The sequence below is a fragment of the Pholcus phalangioides genome, unplaced genomic scaffold (genome assembly GCF_987345545.1).
Source record: "Pholcus phalangioides strain wild (caught in Gottingen) unplaced genomic scaffold, Ppha-v1.0 ptg000008l_1, whole genome shotgun sequence".
Classification (NCBI taxonomy): domain Eukaryota; kingdom Metazoa; phylum Arthropoda; class Arachnida; order Araneae; family Pholcidae; genus Pholcus; species Pholcus phalangioides.
The window spans coordinates 47,050,803-47,074,003 of record NW_028301601.1 but is presented as its reverse complement, the minus strand read 5'-3'; the positions used below and the strand labels follow the sequence as shown (position 1 = coordinate 47,074,003).

The window sequence follows — 23,201 nt, the reverse complement described above, 5'->3', positions numbered from 1 at the left end:
ACCATTTCACGACTGTACCGTGAATATCGGGAATCCGGTAAAAAAATTTAATCTACGACATCGCTGCGGCCGGAAAAAGATCATGCAAGAACGACGACTGACGAGAATCGTTAAGCGGGACAGACGTGTAACCCTTCCGCAAATTGCTGCAGATTTCAATGCTGGGCCATCAACAAGTGTCAGCGTGCAAACCATTCAACGAAACATCATCGATATGGGCTTTACTCGTGTACCCTTGATGACTGCACGACACAAAGCTTTACGCCTCGCCTAAGCCCGATAACACCGACATTGGACTGTTGAGGACTGGAAACACGTTGCCTGGTCTGACGAGTGTCGGTTCCAATTGCTTCGAGCTGATGGACGTGTACGGGTATGAAGACAACCTCATGGATCCATGGACCCTACATGTCAACAGGGAACTGTTCAAGCTGGTGGAGGCTCTGTGATGGTATGGGACGTGTGCAGTTGGCGTGATATGGGACCCCTGATACGTCTAGATACGACTCTGACAGGGGACAAGTACGTAAGCATCCTGTCTGATCACCTGCACCCATTCATGTCCATTGTGCATTCCGACGGACTTGGACAATTTCAGCAGGACAATGCGACACCCCACACGTCCAGAATTGCTACAAAGTGGCTCCAGGAACACTCTTCTGACTTTAGACACTTCCGCTGGCCACCTAAATCCCCAGACATGAACATTATTGAACATATCTGGGATGCCTTGAAACGTGCTGTTCAGAAGAGATCTCCACCCCCTCTTACTCCTACGGATTTATGGACAGCCCTGCAGAATTCATGGTGTCAATTACCTCCAGCACTACTTCAGACATTAGTCGAGTCCATGCCACGTCGTGTTGCGGCCCTTCTGCGAGCTCGAGGGGGCCCTACACGATATTAGGCAGGTGTACCAGTTTTTTTCGCTCTTCAGTGTACTATGGCAATGCTATTCGAGAGCATAAGGATTCCTTTTGAAAGATATGCGTAAAGCTGCACGGGTCATTTATTTTCATACGAGTTCTAGAGACAGTGAGCCAACTCATAGTTTTTGTCCCAGAGTTGTTGATTCTTCCTGTTCCTACCAAAGGGCCGTTGAAAATAACGAGCTCTCAACATATCGACGCAAAACAGATTCCTGTTGCTATAATCAATGCTATAAAACCTATATTTAATGACTTATCTCATCCAAAATTGCTTACCATGTGTCTTGGAGGCAAGACTCAAAATGCAAAAGAATCATTCAACGTACATTGCCCGAAGACGTCAGGTGTGGATCGCAAAATTGTTGAATTCACTGTAAATGAAGCTGTGGTATTGTATAATGATGAAAATTGTGGGAGACTAGAAATCGTGAAGAACCTCAACATTAGAACTAGAGAAAATGCATACTAAGCTCCACGAAAGGCGTGCGAAAACATTTGTTGAGGTTAGGGTGCTCCAAAACACGAAAGCGTGTCGTCGGGCATAACGAAAAAAAAATTCAATATCGCCATTAAAAATTTAAGCAACAGTGAGGGTGTTTCATATGCTGAAGGAGAATTTTGACGGGTTTTTTATCGAAAATTCTGATGAGTAATTCACATTTTATGCAATTTTTTCGTTTTTTTGCGATTTCTGGAAATTGACATTTTTGATGCGCGCGCGATAACGAAAAACTAATAAACCAATTCACTTGAAATTTTGCAGTGTTATAAGTACTGGCATCGTGATGAAAATGAACCAAAAAGTTTCAGACTTCCATAAATACTTGATTTATAATTTTTTAATAAAAAAAATTTTCGCATATTTTAAAATTTTTAAATTTAATTTTGAATATTATTAAGTTGATGGATTTTAAAGATTTTGGTTCAGTTTAAAAATGAAGAGAACAATTCATTTATGAATCTGTTTTTATTTTGCTAAAGTGATACTAACTCATTCAATTCTGCTCACAAGGCAATGATGCATTTTCACATTTTATGTTCTTGCTCAATTTTAAAATTTTTTTTAAAAAATATAATAAAGATATCAAGTTACTTGATCGTTTGAGTCGCACCACGGTCATTTTCTGCACACAAGGGGGGCTAATTAGACCGTGACCTACAATATATTGCAGAATCCGAACGGCAGGTTTGTTTTTTATACTAATCGAGAGGTTGGTGCGCTAACCCACCCCTCGATGGGGGACTCCCTGCGGCAGCAATTTTTTTCTGCGGTCATGTCGCCGTTTCTGTTGTACCGTGTCAGGGTATCGAACTCACGACACCTCTGAACATCCCTTGGTACTTTAGGCGAGTATCTTATCGACCTGGGCTACCGCGCCCCAAGTTACTTGAAATGATAAATCACACTTCATATATTATGAAATGTAATTGCCAAGTTTCACAGATAAATTGGTTATTAAATAACATTTTTAACGTAATTTCTAATAAAGCATACTTTTGGGATAAAATAATCATGTTAAAGGGTATGAGATCCCTTAAAAGGCATCAATAGAATAACAAACATTTCCTGAATTTGATCAAGTAGGGCTCGGATTTTTAAGACCTAAAGATGAAACGTCGTTGCTGATCGATTAAAAAACCTGATCGATCAGCAACGACGTTTCATCTTTAGTTCATTAAAAATCCGAGCTTTAGTGATCAGCTATAATTCTTGGAATTACTTAAGAAAATGCCAAACAAAAGCAAAAGAGACGAAAAAAAATTGTTATATCCGAGGGTCGTTGCATTGTCACCGACGTTATAAGCAAAGTTCATTGACATTTTGTGTTCAGCCACGACCACCCATTATTGACGTTATAGCCAAGATATCGTCACAACCGAGGCAGCTATAACAGAGTTTAACTGTATATAATGTCTAATATAACTGCTTTTACACATAAATACCCTTGACCCCCCATTTGCATGCCCGGTAATCTTATTCATGACTGCTATATGTTCAATGACAAATACGGGTAAGCAATTTTTTAATAATAGTGCATTATCATGGAATTAGCTAATTTACCATACTCTGAACTTTGTTCCTTCAATTTAAAGTTGGGAAAATCAACAAGACTAATTTGCGCAAATCTTCCTTAAGAGAATAGAGAAGAAAAAACTTAAATCTTTCAATATTTTTCTCGATTCTTTTTTTTCATTTTTGAACTTTCATGGGAAAAGACAACCATGTTTTTAAAAGGATATGTTTTTCCTTCTCTGTCTAGCATCAATGACCAGGACTGATGTTTGTAAAAAGCGTCTAGACGTCTTTATGAATCTCGACGTTCCATCAATTACTCATCGATCAATGCTGTTTAGTCTCGATTTTTTACTCTACACAGCAACAAACTTGTAAACATGAAAAAGGAATGTTTTTCTGAAGACATGACATTCTTCGAGATTTTTCCCACATGGAGAATGATTTTATTAGACTCTCTCCTGCATTAACACATTCCTCTCCGATAAATTGAATAATAAATAATCACCGTGTGACTTCAATATCAGTTATTATTTTATATTTCAATTCAAAATGCGATTCTTTTGAATCAGTTGTCCAGTCGAATCTCATTTTTCTAATCATATAGGGCGCGGTAGCCCAGGTCGATAAGATACTCTCCTGAAGTACCAAAGGATGTTTAGAGGTGTCGCGAGTTCGATACCCACTTCGTCCTTGTCAGAAAACTTTCCTGACACAGGGGTACAACAGAAACGGCGACATGACCGCAGAAAAAATTGCTACCGCAGGGAGTCCCCCATCGAAGGGGTTAGCGCACTAACCTCTCGATGAGTATAAAAAACAAGCCTGACGTTCGGAATCGGCAATAAATTGTAGGTCCCGATCTAATTAGCCCTCGTGTGCAGAAAATGACCGTGGCGAGACAAAAATGATCAAATGATCTAATCGTATAGGTCAGTGTTCTTCAACTGCTGGTCCGTGGACCGGTGCCGCCGGAATTTCTTGCCGGTCCAAGAAATGTTCCCCTGCAAATTCATGTAACTGCTGCGTAATTTTAGACGCAATATAAGCATTATACAGTCAACTATATTTGATTTTGTTTCTACCTAAGCCGTCAGAAGGTCTGCGCATTATTTCTCCCATTCATGTATTTTTTCCGGTCCACAAATTACTAATTCTATTTACAATATTTATTTTTTTCCCTTTACTGTTACTTTCTTTAGGTAAAAATGACTTGTGAAAGAGGACTTTCTCACGGTGTACAATACTGTGTCGTATGTTCCAGAGCGAGCTCTGCCAGTAGGCCTGGATAAGGAGCGACTGGGTCAGAAGAAGCTATATCCAGTAGCTACAAATACCACAAACGTGGTTTATAAAAAGATAATGGAGTTTTGCTACTTTAGAACAGCGGGTGACGGCATTTTCAGTCCGCAGGCCCTCGTGGACCAGAAAGTTATGACCCGTATTTTACGGGATATTCTCATAATTTTAGTTATCCCAACTTTTTTTTAAATGTTTCGTTTTTTCCCATTATTTTCAAAGTTGCGTTTCTGAAATAAGGAATTAATATATATTATTTTCCTGATTTATAAATTATTTTATAATAATTATGGCTAATTATCATGATTAAATGTAGTTATATAAATATATTCATCTCACATATTCGTCAAAAACATGCGTTTTTTTTTTACATTTGGACTTGCAGGGCCTATCATTTTATGATTGGCGAATTTCAGCAATTTTAGCGACAGTTGGCGACTTGTAAAAAACAACTTTAACAGCTTTCGACTTTTTTTTTCGCTGTGACTACTTTTTTTTTTTTTTGGCTGTAAATGGCAAATTTACTTGCCTTAACAATTTCTTTTTGTCGATATCTCGGTTTATGAAAGAAATATGATCAACCTAAGTATTTATCGTGTTGTGTGATACTTTCCTATCGGAACAACTTTCGCGGACAGTATGGAATCCCTTGGCGGGCCGGAGATTTTGCACCTATTTTCGCATTTCCTCAGTGTTTTTGCGTTTTCGCATTTCTTCATTTTTTTTATTCATTGCTTATTTATTTATTTTTCATTTTTTGTGTTGTAATATTTTCTATGTATGAAATCCTATGTATTTACATTTTATTGCGTATAACAAGTTTTCTCCGACATGGTTCTACCCCCATCACAAGGACAACAGCTAAAATTGGCTAAAGGCGATAGAGCCTGGGCCATGTTCGGTTTGAATGAATGAAAGAAAGAAAGGAGGTTGTGCACGCCCCTTCCCCCCCCCCCCGCTTTAGAAATTTTCAGATTACGAAATCGAGGAATTCCGTTGATAACAGCTAGTTCATTTACATTTCTTCGGCCTGCAAATTATTTATTCATTTTTTGACGGTTCTGAAGTTATTTTTCCCATTTATTCATTTTTAACCAGAAAACAAATTGTTCCTCTTATTTGCGGTATTCATTTTTTGCCGGTCCTCAAGGAAAAAGGGAGAGAACATATTGTTCATTTGATAATTTGGTCATTTAACGATCATTGCAACTTACGACGAACAATTCGATCAAGACCTTCACTTAGAAATTGTGTACCAATGGTTTGCGCGCCCAAGGTGTTGAAATTACATGTTCAACACTATTCGTATCAAATGAGAAGTTAATACACTAACCAGACGACTTCCGCACATGGTTTTCGGCCGATAATATTTATTATTATAATTTCAAGAGCTACTTTTACATGTAACGTTTTAGTCAGTACAAAATACCGATCCATCGATAAAAAATAATAATCATCGCGCCTTATATTTCAAACTCGCTACAATTTGAAATTTTATCCTCATCCATTAACGATCCGTCTACAAGCGTTCTCGCCGTCATTACGCTTGCATAACAAGATGGGTAATTTTGTTTTTACTGCCTCCTAAACCCGCAATAATACTATAAAACGTCAGATTTTTCTTGGATCACCGCATAAGCCAAAAAGGAAATACAAACTCAACCAACAAAACCTTGAAGAGAATGTTAGGAAAAAAAAATTCAATAGTCATTAAATTCTTAATACCTGCTACCAGGTGACGCTTACATCTATCAAGGAAAGAATAAGCCCTAAACATCTCCCCCCCCCCTCCTTCTATTCCCGAAAACGCATAACGAGAAATTTCCGCTTAAAGGGAGCGGCGTCAGCAAAAATGGAAAAAAAAACCCTAAGACTGTGGCCAGCATGAGAAAATGAAGAGAAAATATGAAAAAAAGCCCAAAGAGAAACGAGCATCACAAGAAAAATGAAATAAAATAACATCTTTCTTCCTCCCGAAAATAGCGAGAAAGTTTAATAACAACGTAATAGTCATAGTTGAGGTGAGCTCAGCTTAAAATACCTTCGAATGTAAGAGCAGCCTAATGCTAAAATTTTCCCTCTCTCCAAAATAACAAGGGGGGACATAATCCTAAACAATAAAAATTTATTACACAACCCTAAAAAAAATTGGTGCATTTCTTTCACTTCGCTGGTTCCAAGTTGCACTCGTTCTTAATTAAACTGCATTGGGAAGGTTATTTCGACGATGACACTCTATCGCGATCAAAAAAAAAAAAAAATCTTCAGCTAGGTTAGGAGTACCACTAGACATCTACCATGGTGTATAAATAAAAATTTAAATATTTTTTTTTAAAGTTGCCAAAGAAAACTCTGTCTTTACAAAGATAGAGAGCACTGTTGGAATCCCTTGTTAGGAGAGCATAGTTTGAAAACCTTTATGTTATGGGAAGAATTATTGAGGACCGTTAGGTTATGGAAAGGATTGTTGAAACCCTTGTTACGAAGAGCATTGTTGAAAATTCTCACGTTACGAAGAGCACTGCTGAAAACACGTGTTACGAAGAGCATTGTTGAAAATTCTCACGTTACGAAGAGCATTGTTGAAAATTCTCACGTTACGAAGAGCATTGTTGAAAATTCTCACGTTACGAAGAGCATTGTTGAAAATTCTCACGTTACGAAGAGCACTGCTGAAAACACGTGTTACGAAAAGCACTGCTGAAAACACGTGTTACGAAGAGCATTGTTGAAAATTCTCACGTTACGAAGAGCACTGTTGAAAACACGTGTTACGAATGGCATCGCTTGAAGTCATTACAAAGACACTGATTGAAACCACGTTAACACACAATCAGCATTGTTTGAAATCAAATCTTTACAAATTATACTGTTTTGAACACCATCATTAAGAAGCGTATTGTTTGAAACCTCGTTACTATACAGCCTATTGTTTGAATATTTAATATTAAAAAAATTGATTTTTTAGTGAGTTGAGGGAGGAGGAAGGCATGAGCCCCTATGCTCCCCCCCCCCTATTTAAGCTTCTGTATGTATGTACAGTTAAGAGTTTAATAAGGTTCCCTTCGACACGATCCCGCGCCTAGGTAAGGGCGTGATCTAAAATTGGATAATGTCGATAGAGCCTAGGCCGTGTTCGGTTTGAAAGAACGAAAGCCTATTGTTAGGAACGTCACTCTTATGTAGCGTGTTGTATGAAACTTCATTTTCTTTGTTGTCAATGGCACAAGTAATGGCCACTGTGTTATGGTCATTGCAACCAAATGTGCCTCTAACAATTTGGTGGATTTTCGACGTCTTATACATTGTATCAAGTAAACAGGTGCTTAATAAATCCTCTGCAAACTTCTGGAAATCAATCGGTTGAGTTTCAAGACCACGACTTATGGGATCGATGGAAGATAGAATCGACGCAATTTCTAGATACTCTGAGTGCATATAAAGATATTGCATTCAGGATAGCATTTACAAAGAAAGATCCATTTCCATATCAAGTAGGGACCAATGCTTCCACAATAACATTAAAAGCAATATTGTTGAACAATCTCTCAACATATTTTTCCTCTGCAGTGCATTCCATATGAACAATATCCGGAAAACAGGTAATGGATTTCCCAACGAGGCTTTGCACAGACAATTCTCAACGGGTAAAACCCATGCACAACACACACACACAATAATAAAATTTCGTACTTGACGCACCCGTCTATTGTACATGTAGATGGTACCTTCAGTCCCAGGCGAGTATACGTTATGTGAGCGCGCGCGCGCGCACACACACACACACACACAAAACACACATCCCTTCTCCACATTAATCCTCATAACGCTTTCCCATGGATGATGCATTTGCTCCGTAATTGGTGCTGTCACCTCAGAGAGAGGATTTTATCACGCCACTCTAGCTGCCTCGATGAGAAGATGAGCGCGAAGCTGCTCCCTTTGTGTGTGTGTGTGTATGTACACATATTATGTTCATTCAGCAACAAACTGTGTATCACTCACAGGCTGGATATGCACTCGCATTAATGACAAAATGTTAAAATAAAAAAATATCTTGCATATACAATGGAAACTAAAGCAGGAAGTAAAAGAAAATAAAGCAAGTTTTGATGTAAACACCATTAAAGTGGCTGGGAGATTATGGGTACGATGCGCTTTGTTGTAACAGATGAGTTTGATGGGAAAGTTTTAAGCTGCAGACAAAGACCCCAGCGAGGAAAACACTTCCATCTACACACACACACACGAAAACCAACAACAACACACCAGAGACAAGTTTGCTGAGGGAGTTTTCGTTTAATGGCACCGGAAAGTCATTAACTGCAGAAAATAAATTTGGGTGGAAGGGAGGGAGGGGGTGAGGGGTGTTCCTTCAGAAAATCGGTGAAATTTCACAAAAGAAGAAATTATTATTACTACGAATATTTCTGAAAGCGAAATAATCATAAGACGGAAGCCGCCATGATGGGAAATATTTTAAAGGGCGGAGATAACATCACAACACAACTGTGTGTCTGTGGTGTGTGTGTGTGGGGGGGGGGGGAAGTTCTCTATAGAAAAGGCTCGGATCGAATTCACAACGCAAAGGGGAGCCAAATTTTTAATTTTTATCTCAGCAATTTCCGGGGCCGTAAAAATTCGGGAAAATTCTCTCGCGGTTTTCACGATTGCATTTATTATTTTCGAGCCTTAAATAACTATTCACTGCCTAGAAAACTACTGTTTTCTATATACACACCATAAAGATAACTATCGATAAAAATTAAGTACACACCACGAAGATAAATAAATACCACGACGAGAAACAGACGAAATAATAGAGACGATATTTATCGACGTTTTCCTCAAACAAATGTCGTTCGATTACTGCTTAATTAGGAACGTCAAAGCATCGTTTTTCTGGTTCTTGTTTTTAATGAAGTTTTCAGAGCATGTGCGAGTCCTGGATGTTTTCCTATGGCGTGCTAGCCGGACAAATATGGTGGAAATCCAATATTTATTCACTTGTTAACGTGTTATTAAGGATAAATAAATAAATAAAATGGAGGAAAAACTCACATTATTTTGGTCGACCCAAAACAAGAAGAATCCATTTGGATCCACTCGCAACGTCACTGGAGTTCCTACGCCAGAATCCTGAAAGAGAACAACAATTATTTTACTGACAGAAAACAAAGCTACCTCGCGTTACATGAATTCGAAAGGGGGGGGGGAACATTCAACCCAATAGGGCATGGTCCCATAGCTAACAAATGGAAACATTTCATGTTAAAACAAGCATAAACGGGCATAATAAACAGACTGATTCCATAATTCCCATTGCCGAATTTTACTGGTAAATCGTTGATCCTAGGGGTCATTCAAGTATTACGTCAGCATCGGGGGGGGGGTTAGGATTTGTTGACTTTTGATGACGGGGAGGGGGGTCTGAAGGTTGCTTACGTCATCAACCACCCCTTTTTGAAGATATGAAATATTCTAAGCTGCTGACGAAATTTTCCAGCAGGGGAGGGGGTCAAAAATGGCAGAAAATCTGCTTATGTAATACTTGATAGCCTCCTAGACGTATACTTCCAATTCAGAAAAAGTATCCAAATAACGTGTAGAACTCAGATATGCCATTTATGTTACAAGGGGGTTGTGTCTGTCGTTATTAAAATACAAAATCAACTTCCTAATGCAGACACCCTGTCTTCAAGCACTAAAATTTCCGTATGGCCTATGCCAGTGTTTCTCAGCCTGGGGGTCCGTAAGCACTTTGTAAGGGGATCCGCGGGATCATTTTCATTTACTACCATTGCAATGAATGACACATTTTGTACTGTGAAATTGTATTTTATTTTTATGATATGTAAATTATAAAAAAAAATACACTCTACATTTTATGGAGGGTGGTGTCAAAATTGATCTTCTGACGCTACAAGGGGTCCGCAGAGCACTGACCTTCACAACAGGGGGCGTCCGCGATATCAAAACGGTTTAGGAAACACTGGCCTATGTTATGTAACGGTATGAAAAGAAGACAGATATTGGAAGTCCAGATGAATTAATTTGAGTATATATTTGAGAATGATTAAAGTACGTAGGATCAATCAAAAACGAGAAAAGGAAAGAAATACCCACACAAACAAAATATGGACAAAAGAAAAGTAGAAATATATAAGATGATTGAAATCGAAACGGAGTAAGCAAGAGAAATGAAGAAATATTTAACAGACTATTTATTCCAAAAATAGTTTCAAAAATTGAAGTAAAACTAAAAAAGTTGAAATATGCAAATGTCTAATTCCACGTGATCAAAAAAAAAAAAAAAAATTAATCGATGAATAACAATCAGAGATGATATAGTTGAAGGAAGTATCATATATCATTTAAACGTAAATACCGTACGTCTCTTTTTACGCAGTCTCATTAAAAAACGATTTTCTTTCTACTTTCAATATCAAATTCGTCTGAGAGTTTTTCTAAACATATTTCACACAACTTTTACAACGAAATATTCTCGAAAAAGATTATTTTACATAAATCTAGAAAATCCAGATTTTTTTTCCTCTCTCACTGGAGTAACTTCTCCGAAATAAACAGTTATGAATGTAAATAATTTTTGTTTCATATTTTTGCTGTAAAAAAATTTACAGCTATACAGTCGTCGCACCGCCCCGCCCCCCTCCCCCGTATTCGCGGTTTATCTCCTTTATTGGAAAATTTCTTTTTGAAAACACTCAGCAATCGTCATTCACGTGTTTTGTTTACAAAATTTGAGTTGTGCTTGTTTAGGATGGCTCATTCTTCTAGTGCTACAGACAATGCTTTGAAAAAGTAAATAAAAGTGAAAACTTGACAAGTAAAATTGGATATATTGACCATGCTTGGCGAGAATAAGTCAATACCTGCTGTGGTGCGCCATTACGGAATCTACGGTGAGATATATCAAGAAAAAGGAATCTGAAATTCGTTCAGTCGTGGCTGTAGCTGCACCCGTGGCAGTCAAAACTTTGCTGCGGCTACGAGATCCATGTGCTTCTCGTACAGAAAATGCTGTTTTTTGTGGGTACAAGACTGATACAAAAAGGTATTCCAATTGATTGTAATATTAAACACAAAAGGCGAAAAATTTTACTCTTCCCTAAGGAAAGGGCTGATGAAACATCTATTTCATCAGAATTTTATGCAAGTAAAGGGATGGTTTCATGGGTTTAAGAAACGATTCGGATCACGCAATGTAAAAATCACCGGCGATCAAGCCTCTGCCGACCAGGAGGCAGCTAGAAAATTTCGAAAGACTTTGTAGAAAATTATTGAAGAGAAGGGTTATGCACCTCAGCAGGTGTTTAACGCTGACGAAACTACACTTGTTTTGGAAGAAAATGCCGCAAAGTTAAGCAAGAGGGAAAAAAGCGAGCTCCTGGTTTTAGGGCAAATAGACTTACTATATTGTTTTGGGCAAAAATGCGTATGGGTACATGGTTATATAAACCCCACCATAATTTTCAAATCTGCGAATCCGTGAGTGGGAAGGATAAGCCAAAGCTCCCAGAATTTTGGACGAACAATAAAAAGATTTGGACTATGAAAACACTTTTATTGGATTGATTAAATGGTGTTTCGTTCTGGAAGTCAGTAGGTACCTTATTAGTGAATACATGCTATTCAAAGTTCTTTTGATACTTGATTGACCGAGGAGGAATTAATGCAGCTGACTGGTCCTGAAACTGAAGCGGTACCAGATGATAAGATCAAGATACAGAAGTAGAAGACAAGTTCATCACAAGAAACATAGCGGAAGGGCTTCTTCGCAAGCTCAAATCAGCAATAGATTATTTTCATGACATAGATCTCTCTATTTCACGTTCTTCACATGTACTAAAATTAGTAGAGGAAGCCTTATCAACATACTCCAACATACTTAATGATATGAAGACACGGCAAACAGAAAAATCACAACATTCTTTCAGAAAACACCGCCAACAATCGCTGAACCCTCTTTTACATTCCTTTTTACCTGTAAGTCACCCTGCTCTTTCTCATGATGTTCAGTAAACGAGAAATACAAAAAAACCTATGGTTTCGGATATTCGCGGTCACCCACGGAACGTAACCCCCGCGAATACGAGGAGCCAATAGTACTTTGCTTCTTTATGATAATTCAGTGCACGCAGCTTAATGTGATCACATAAGAACTCGGGGTTTACGATAAAAATAACCGATTCATAATCGTAAGTGGAAAAAAAAACTGGTAAGCGCGATGACCATATCAAAATGTTTTTTCGGGCATTTTTTTCAATTATTCTAAAAAAAGGGATAACCCCCAGCCCAGAACTAAAATCCACTTTCTTTTATTCAGAAATTGTGAGCAGTTTTGGAATGAAACTGCCTAATGTGCATTACGAATTACGAGACTTTTTATACAGCAGAACCAAGATAACTAGACACCCCAAAAATACCGTCATGTAGACTCAAGCGGATGTCAAGTTAGCGAGGTTTCATTTGATCTCACCCTCTCAATTTTTAAACATCATTTATGCTTTATTCATGTATTATATATATAGCGAAACCTCAATGCAACGATACTCTGCGGACCAAGAAAAATATCGTTGTATAGAGACTATCATTACATCGAGAGGCAATATTTCAACATTAGAGTAGAGACATTTCCAAACAAGACTTGAAAAAATATCGCTGTAGAGGGATTTATCGTTATACCGAGTATCGTTCTAGCGAGATTTCACTGTAGCTGAACAACTCCATTCCATCATCTATATACCAACAAAAAAAATTATCAGTAATTTTCTACGAAAAGTTTCCAAATAATCTCTCGAAATGAACAGGATCGTTTACCTGTAAAAAATAAATAAGCGTGGCTACAAAAAAAATTTGGCACCCAAATTATTTTTTCGATTTGTCAATACCTGTCTCAGGGCTGAATACACACACAGGATAATCACCTCACCGAAATCATTATAAAGACAAAATACATACAGTAAACAAACGATAAAACAATCTGGCAACAACTGGACACCTGAAGAGAAGATTCCGTGATAACAAGTACTGTTCCTACCTGTTGCAACTGACAAATGGTTTGTGCACAAATGCGACACCGTTTGATCATCACCTAAATTCACCCAAGGGGGAAAAAACAAAAATTGATTGAAAGCATATGTTCCGCAATCGTTTTTCCATTCAACCTAAGGACAAAAAAAAAAGGGGAAACATTGTTGTTTTTTTTTCACTACAGCAACAAGTTCACAACGCAAATAAGGGGGAATGAAAAGGAATCGATATCAAGGCACGGAAACCTGACAGAGTGCGCGCCACGCGAGTGCTCTTTCTACCCAAGGTACATATCCTCTTTCTTCCAGGCCATAGAGACGGTAGTCCAGCAGGTTAGAAAATAAAAAGGGGGAAATGATTAAACACCAGACAGGAGGAATCAATGACCATCCCCTGTCTTGATATTGAATGGACGCAAGCACGCACTCTGTCCGATGATAGCTTCTTTTTTTTTTTAGCTACCCGATGATTATGTGAGGTAATAAATAGCCTCTTATTGCAAAGGAACCCACGCAAGGATTGAAAAAACGGGCAAAAAAAAAAAAAATTGCAACCTGGTTGTTAATCTGTTCCTTGTATTGAAAATGAATGTCTATGTTTCCCCCCGCCTCCCCTAATAGTCTTGTAGCTTTTCTGGTAACAGACGATGTTATCTTACCCAAAAATATATATATAGATCCTTCCTTATAATTTCATTTAACGTCTACACTGACTATGATATTTCGTGCACTGCAAATGACCTCGATCCGGTAACACAGGGCCGGATCTCGAACCCTGCGAACTACGCTGCTGCAGAAGGAGACAACTGAAAGGGGCTGATTTTTTTTTAGGACTACTGAAGGGATGGAACGGTTTTTCATCACCAAAATATCATTCGCTTGCACTTGAAAAATGTCCAGAACCGGCCCCGCTTAAACGGATAAAATACTCTTGCACCAAAATTTTCCCCACTTAAAATCATAATTTCAACGACTTTTCCCCGCTTAATCGCATATTACGCTTACACGTCAACTGTCAATACACATCAAACCCCCCTATACATATGTTTTTATTGAATGAAACATTTGGAATAAATGGAAAATATGTTACCGAGTCAAAATATAAAAAAAAAAACATTCGAGAGTATAGGAACTAACCTCCAAGTATTCAAGTCGTCTTCAGTACGTAAATTTATTTTTGTTCTAAGCTCAGACATTAGAGGGCGCTAAGTATGCCGATGAAAAGTAAAAATCTTAGGTACTGCGATCATTGTAATTAAATATAATTTTTATTTAATTTTTGATGTCTGATTTATTTGAGATGCTTTATTAATACAATCGATTTCCGTTTTAACGAATACTTATAGCGAAGATCTCGTTTTAACGAAAACTTTTCTAATTCCTCGAAACTACAATCGACTAGGAAACGTAAACACTAGTTATTCCAAAAGGCAAAAACATGTATTATATGTATTTGATAGTCATGTTCATATTGTGAATTTGGCGAAGCGAGTCCCAACTCCTGAACACGATGATTATTGCGCCGAAAATGCATTCAACGTTGCACCAGACTGGCACTTCAAACCGCGAACCACCGACATCCTAGTTAAAGAAGGCAGCCTACTTAATTAGAACACATGCATTGCAAATCTACTTCCGTGGGAGCTTATGGACGTACAGGAGCTCTAATGGCCCCACGAACTTATCTTTTCTTATCTCCAATTTTCCTGATCCCCCTATAATTTTGATAACATCACGTGTTTATCCATTCAGATGGTTGACACTTTCCACGTGAGTGACTTTTGGCATTCTTTTTTATCCAGATAATAAAGCTCCTCCACAAGTCCACCAGAAAGTATATAAATTTTTCCTACATCTACTCGACCCACACGGGTTGCCCCTATAGGAGGGGATGCCAAATCAGAACTAAGGTGAAAAAAATAACGGGAGAAAAGACTTAGAAAATGTTTTGTCTGTAAAATATATTTCAAACTATGAACGTAATGGATATAATTTGCAAAAAAAAAAAACAAACTTGCACTGCATCTTGCTGGGGACAGAACCAGACAAACAATGAGCATGTAGTTGTGCCTTATATGCTGGAGTTTTGCCCCTGGTGTGACCCGCGACGCTGCAGCTTGCGATTGTGTTGGCCCCCGAACAGAGTGGTAAGTTGGCCGCCCCTGATCTATACTATGAAGTTATGATTCAGAATAAATTTTATACCGGGGAGTAAAAAAAACTCAGACTTGGCGTCTGTCGATTTAAATACCTGACGTAGAAATTTATACTCTCTATAGTTTAGCGCAATAAAAAGCAAAATAGTAAAAAAAATATCCCCACCCCAAGGGAAAAAAATCGGATTTCCTCGTTTCGAAAAATTCAAAATTTTGACAGCTTATGGGTTCGTGGTAGGATTTCCGAAAGATGTTGTTGGCGCTGCTATCAGGGTGACGAGTGGGGAGTATAGAGAAGGGGGATCCAACAACAATAACAAAAAACTGCCAGAGGTTGCGGGGAGAAGGTCGTTCCGGGAAGGGGGGTGCAGGACAATATCATCATCATCATCACCAGCAGCAGCATCCCGGACAGAAGCTCTGGGACAAAAAAAAAGAAGAGCCGGGAAGAGGAGCCGTTGCGTGGGCGAAATAGTTTCAGATGGGACAAACGCAGAGCAAGAGCACAACACACAACCCTCTCTCTCTCTCTCTCGCTAACCAACCATCATATCGATCCCGGTCTTCTTTTCTCCGAAATCGATCCACGGAGCTCCCGGATGCAAGATTTCGGGATATGCCGGGACGACGACGCATATTCCTCGGACATATCTAGTTTCTTGACACACACACGCGTATACATACATACAAACGTATACTTTACGGGATGGGGGGGGAGGAGGAGGAAGGGAGTAGCTATTAGGATACCCGAAAGGATGTAAGAGAATATCAGTAGTGTCTTTAGTAGATGAAGAGTAGAAATATTTAGATTGGAAGGGACAAGAAAATCGGTATTTCTTCGTATAGCGCCTTTCTCTTGGGGAGTGAGAGGAGGAGCTGCGTGTGATGTGCCGAGTATGAATGGCTTCGTTCGGATTAAGATTTTTCGCGAGATTTCATTCAATATAAACGGTCTATACAAAAACTTCTCGCACTGGAACTTTTTAATAAATTTATGCTTTTTTTTAAAAAATTGAGCTTCACTGTTTTCAAGATAGGATACTTTTTAATCCTTTTGTCTGTGCGTGCACAGGATAGACATTTGGAGGGGACACAAAAAATTCCTTCTCGAGAAATTTGGAGTTACCACCCTTTAAAAAACATATGAATCGACAGAAATTGATTAAAATAGTATATAAATGGTATTTTCTTCCGATATTTCAATTTTTTCAGCGGAATATTTTCTTCTCATTTTTGGACGGCGTGGGGAGAGGGCACAAGCCCCTAGTGTACGCCTCTGTATGCGTATATTCTCAATGAAATTCTATCATTTTAGACCGATCTTCGCCAAATTTTGCATATATACCGAACAGGACACGACTTAAAAGTTTGTCACAGCAAATGTCTGAAATGAGCAAAATGACTTCAACAATGACTTTTGGAATGTTTAGTTTGGTTACCTGGTTCCTTAAAAATGCTCTTTCACAACGGTGTGTCACTTTTATAGCTACTTTTTAATATGAATTTTCAAGAATCCATAGAAATCGGTTATTCCTGGTTCTCAGAAAATTTCCTGGATTACTTCATTGACAAAAAGACAAAAATTAAACAACAAAAGGACAAAATTTTTTCTGACTTTCCCTGACCAAAACTCAAAAACTTTTATTAACGGTATAAGCGCGAAGGCGGAGGTGGACATTCACGCCCCCCACTCCTCCCTCCCCGTTTGAAGAGTCTGTATCCGCTTCATCACGGACCCCTAATATGTATAAGAAGTCAGAATGACCAAGATGGGTGATGGGGGAAAAACAACTTGTGAAAGGGAGTCACGACGAAACAAAGAAGTGTGGAAAAATTTGCTTTAAATTTTTTTATAACTTGTGAATGAAAAATTTGCACGAGTGGGATTATACGCCACTGCGGCTTATTCACAAAAAATATTTCTCTTTCTCCCAGAAAATCATCGCGTATGAGGAATTTACGCACCGGCGAAGCCGGATATTACAGAACCACTATGTACCAATATGCCAGGCTTTACGCGACACCACTGAAAAAATAAGGCGGCACCCTCTTTGGAGTCGACGCGGACACTGAAACCATTGCGCAATATCAAGCTCGGCCTTGCGAGAATAATGGCGATAATAATAGAATACTACCCAAGAGTGCGGTACAAACAGATTTACAGAAGCAATACTTACACAAACGTGGATATCCTCTAATCCGGGAAGTTCGTCGCCGAAACTTCCATCTTCGAATACAACGGAAGCGCGTTCAGACAACGCGGTATTGAATTGTTTCCGCAATTACAACGAAAAAGTAAATGCTAAAAGGGGGGGGGGAGAGGATAGAGATGAGAACAACAAACCGAAACCTAATGCACCATCCACTAATTCGAAGCCATTTATAATCCCCGCTCTTCCGTGCACCACTGTCCAAACAATCTGATCCAGAAACAAGGAGGCGAGGGGGGGGGGGGTGAAAAAAACGCATCTCTATCCAGGACGAAAACAGGAAATGGATGTACTGGATGTGGAGCGAAAAATAATAAAAAAACGATAAAATGGATTTAAAAAAAAGCAGCAAGAAAAGCTTTCTTTTGCGCTAAATTACAGGGCCAGAGATCATTATGCAGCAGCAGGAGAGCTCACAAAAGTCCGCGGGAGGGAATTCAATAAACTGAGAAATTAAATGCAGTGTTATGTAGTTGAAAAAAGGGGGGATTGGAGGGGCAAAATCTGCAAGCAACAGCTCTCGCCGAAATACCCACGAGCTATTTGAGTGGATAAACAGGGGGGGGGGGGAATATAGGGGTGGACCCTTGGATCGTGGAAGAGCTAGTGTCTCTTGCCTCCGGGGGTCGATTCATCACAGATCCACACACATACACTACTGCGTCTGGGATTAAGAGAGCGGGAATAAATTATTTTCCCGGCATCAAAAGCCTCAAGGAAAAAAGGAGAAACGAGTGGCTGCGAGTAATAGAACACGTGGGTGGAAAAGGGGTCGACCTACACCACCGTGAAGGTGGCCCTTTCACATTATCTATCAAACAAAGCTCACAGGAATAGAGAGTCCGTTCTTGGAGAAACATTTGAAATGATCAAATTCAAAATCGATGTCACACCTCGCCTTCCTTAACGATAGATACACCCACTTGAGATTTTCAATACGCCCCGAGTATAAGGCATTAACCCATTTTTGACTGAAGTTACATTTGTACAACGTTTTCAATTTTTTTTTAAATTTTCACACAAATTTTTGTATGAAATGTGGACATTTTTGGAAATTAAAAAGTCTAATGAGTGCCATTGAGTAATTTTTTTTTTAATTTGTTTGCTTTGCAAAGAAATTTCTTGGCTTTTGAAAAATTAAATTTTCAGAAATTTTATCCTAATATTTTCGATAACCATAACCATTTTTCATGACCATGAGCAGGAATAAATTTTTTAACAATAGAAAAAAAAATGTTTTTCGTAAATTTCTTTTGTTACATGGTATATGATGCTTCTCAAAATCGAAATTGTTAATGATGTTAAAGTTATTTAATTTCTATTATTTAAAAATTGAGTAGAAATTTGCGTTACATACAAAGAAAAACATGCTAAATTAATGTCCTGTTTTTTCATCAGATATTACTATTAACTTATCAGATGTGTTATTTGAGTAACCAGCTATAATTTTTGAAAAAATTGTGCAATTTTAGTCATAAATTGGAAGGTGTGTCAAAAATGGGTTACAGCAGTAACCAAACCTTGACAATTTAGTGAGGGAAAGAAAGAGTGAGTGTGCGTTTGTGAATTATTATTCACACTAGTATTGTTTAGCCTTTTTTATGTGCCTGTGATCGAACAGTGATTATCAAACATTGAGAGCCCTTCCACTTCATAAGCAGATTCAGGCTCCTCTAACGGAGAGAGCCAATCACTGATGGTGTGTATAGTTGGTGAGTGGCCCGTGGTAGGTTTAAAAATCACTCAAGTGGTCTACGACAGGTTAGTAAGTGATTTGAGTAGCCCGCAGCCGGTAACTATAGCCTGTGAGAGGTTGCCGAATTGTTCGAGTGACCCGTGAAAGGTTTCCAAATCACTCAAGTGATACGCACTCTCAAAAGGTTGAGTACCCCTGTCCTTACAAGAGTAGACGCCTTCTAAAGGAACTGTAGGCATATCTGAATGGCTATAGACATCTAAAAGTGCATCTGGGTTCTTTTATTCAATTCTGTAACACGATCCTTCATACGTTTTTTGATAAATCCCATCATTTAATGTACCATAATAAATCAAAACTAATACGACGTTGCGAAAAATTCGTGAGTTTTTTTTTTTAAATAGCTTGGAGATTAATTACACCATGAAATAACATGCAGGGATTTATTTGAATCTCAAGGTTTCAATTCCAAGAAGGAAAAAAACAAACCGTCGCATTTTCTTGAAATTTTCTTTTCAGGAAAACAAAACTTTCACGAAAAGTTCTCGAACAGAAGGTAAAAACAATGTCAAGTTTACCGGATAGTAAAAGCGAAAGTGTTTCGAATGTATTTCATCCGTTAATTCCATTTCGAAAACCTCTTGTCGGAAAGAACTTGGAACGAAATTGAGCACAGGTGTATCGATGATTACATGTTTTTTCTTTTCTTTATGTTGTCGTTCCTTCCCTCTATGTCTGCCTGTGCCACATACTGATCGGAACCTGGGCTCGAATTTCTTGGCATGCCGGAAAGTACTAGTATTCCATGCTGTGCTGGTGTCCCTCGATCTTTCCCTGCATGCCGACTAATGCGGGGAAATGAAGAAAATAAAATTACGCTGGTTTTGTTCCGAAAATTTTCACTAGGAAATATAAAATGTAAAAAAAACATTCGAAGTAATGAAGCATTTTATTTGATTGTGGCCCCGCGACTGTATATCAAACCAAGCAAGGGACTCACGAAAGATTACCAAATCCTCAAGTCGCCCCCGACAGACTACCGAATCATTTGAGTGGGCCGTGGAAGATATACAAACCACTCAATTGACCCATGACAGGGAACTAAACAATTTTAGTTTCCCGTGGAGAGTTTCCATATCAATCAAATGGCCCACGACGAATGACTAAATCGTACGAGTAGTAGCCCGTGAAAGGTTTCGAAATCACTCAAACGGCCCGCACTTTCCAAAATGTCTAGCACGCTTGCCCCATGCGGAAAATACACGCCTTCCCTGTGGGGAATGGTATGCGCATTTGAATGGCTATAGACTTCTACAAGTGCATTCCGGATTCCTTTATTCAATTCTGTAACACGATCGGCTATACTTTTTTGATATATCCGCTCATTTAATCTACCATAAAATAAATCAAAATTCATACAACCTGCAAAAAAATCTTACGAAAAAAATCCAATTCCAGAATTTTATTTTTTTAATTTTTTGGGGATGATACGACGAAAATATGTGCATGGGCTTATTTGAATTCCGAGGTTTCAATTCCAAGAAGAAAAAATGACCGTAGCATTCACTTAATTTTTTTTTTCCAGGGGAAAAAAATCTTTCACGGAAACTTCTCGAATAGAGAAAAAAGTCAAGTTTATACCGAATACAATAGTGAAAGCAAAAGTGTTTCGAAAGCATATTTCACCAGTGAATTCCATTTTCAAAACCTCTCGTCGGAAAGGAATTGGCAAGAAATTAAGCAAAGATGTATGATGTGTGGACATTTCTCCCCCCCCCCCTTTTCTTCATGTTGTTTTCCCTCTATGTCTGTCTGTGCTGATCGGAATCTGACTAATTTCTCGGCATACCAGAAAGTACGGGTATTCCCTGCATGCCAATGTCACTTGCTCTTTCCCGGCGTGCCGACTAATGCGTGGGAAAACGGTAAGTAATAAAAAATACGTTGGTTTTCGTTCTGAAAATTTTCACTGGCAACATAAAATGTAAAAAAACATTTAAACTAATGAAACATTTCATTTGATTGTGGTCCGCGACCTTATATCTAACCAAGTTAAGTGGATCACGAAAAATTACCAAATCACTCAAGTTGCCCACGACAGGCTATCAACTTATTTGAATGGGCCGCGACGGGCTACTGAATCATCTGAATAGACCGTGAGAGGTTACAGAAAGGTTTTTTCGAGCGTCCAAAGAAAGGTTTCCAAATCACTGAAGCCGCCCGCACTCTCCAAAATGTTGAGTACCCATGTCCTGCACGGAGAACAGATGCCCTTCTCCTCAAGCAACGGTATGCGTATCTGAATCACTATAGACTTCTACAAATGAATTCTGTATTTTTTTTATTTAGTTCTATAACACGATCGGATATATGTTCTCGATCAGAGTCTATTCCATAAGCGGATACAAGCTCTTCGAACGGGCGGAGGAAGGGAGCGGATTTTCCACCTCACCCTCCCACTTTATGCTAATAATACCAATGTTTGAGGTACAGGGGCGGTGGTCGCCCCTTCCGCCCTCCTCTGCATCCACCTATGGTATAGTCTTATACTTTTTCGGTAAATCCGCTCATATTATGTACAATAATAAATCAAAATTCATACAACGTGCAAAATATCTACCAAAAAAATAATCAATCCCGGAATTATCATTATTATTTTTTTAAATTTCTTTGGAGATTATACCATAAAAACACATACAGGGATTTATATGAATCACAAAGTTTCAATTCCAAAAGGGGAAAAAAATTGCCGAAGCATTCACTTTTTTTCCCCAGGAAAAAAAAATCTTTCACGAAAAGTTCTCGAATAGGAAGAAAAAAAAAAACAATGTCAAGTTTACCGAATACAATAGTAAAAGCAAAAAGCGTTTCGAAAGCATTTCATCCGTGAATTCCATTTCGAAAACCTCTCGTCGGAAAGGAATTGGCACGAAATTGAGCACAGATGTATGATGTACATCTTTTCTTTTGCTTTTTCTTTATGTAGTCCTCCCTCTATGTCTGCCCGTGCCACATACTGATCGAGAGCATCATCACGAATAGTTGTCTCTCTCTCCCCAGGACAAAGATGCACTGTTATCATCAGCATGACTACTTTACTGGAATGGCAAGAGGGAGAAAGAAGAGGACGAGAGAGGAAATAGCTCTAAATATAGTAACAAAAGAGATCGAAAAGTGATTGAGATGGAGGGAAGGAGAGAGAAGTCCTCGCCGGGAAGACGCACGTCACCACGGATCGCTCGCTCTCTTCTCCGCTCGCGATCGAAGCGCCCTCTAAACAAAGAACAATTCAGCAAGGATACAACAGAGATTAATAATGATGATTATATATAGAATCTTATAGTAGTAGTTATTATCAATATCTATGACATTCTATGAGTAAAAATGAAATGGATAGAACGAAATCATAAAGAAAATGAGGAAACTTAAGTGCGCAAAACGGAATAGAATAATGCAAGATACCACAGGCGTAAACAGAATTTTCTCAACGGGGTTGGGGGATTACGTATTTTCCTGCAAAATAACTCTATAATCTCGGCTTGGGGGAGGGGTTAGAACCCCCTTGCGTACGCCAATGCAAGATACCATTATTTTTAACATTAATAGATGAATTACAAAATAGTGGATCGATTAGATACGGAAAGTCATGAAGTCATCAAAGCAAAACGTCTCTATGTATTAACTATTTTTAAATTATATCACTAGTTTTCATAATGATATGACTAGTATATTTTTGGTAGTAATTAGGGAAATACTGTTCTGAAGCTTAAGCAATTCTTTCAAGATGAAAAACGAGGCTATGTCGCAAGTGCACCGTTTATTCTTACATATTCCTAAACAATTA

The 23,201-nt window shown here is 38.5% G+C and overlaps 1 protein-coding gene across 2 annotated transcripts in view; it reads right to left on the bottom strand.

Annotated features, from left to right (window-relative positions):
* The window catches only part of Plc21C (Phospholipase C at 21C), a 326,807-nt gene that overhangs the window by 194,269 nt on the left and 109,337 nt on the right, over positions 1–23,201 (bottom strand). For both annotated transcript variants that reach the window (XM_089234814.1, XM_089234813.1), the window contains exon 2: positions 9,304–9,381. In XM_089234814.1, the coding sequence (XP_089090940.1) occupies positions 9,304–9,381 (78 nt within the window). The remainder of the gene's footprint in view (positions 1–9,303; positions 9,382–23,201) is intronic.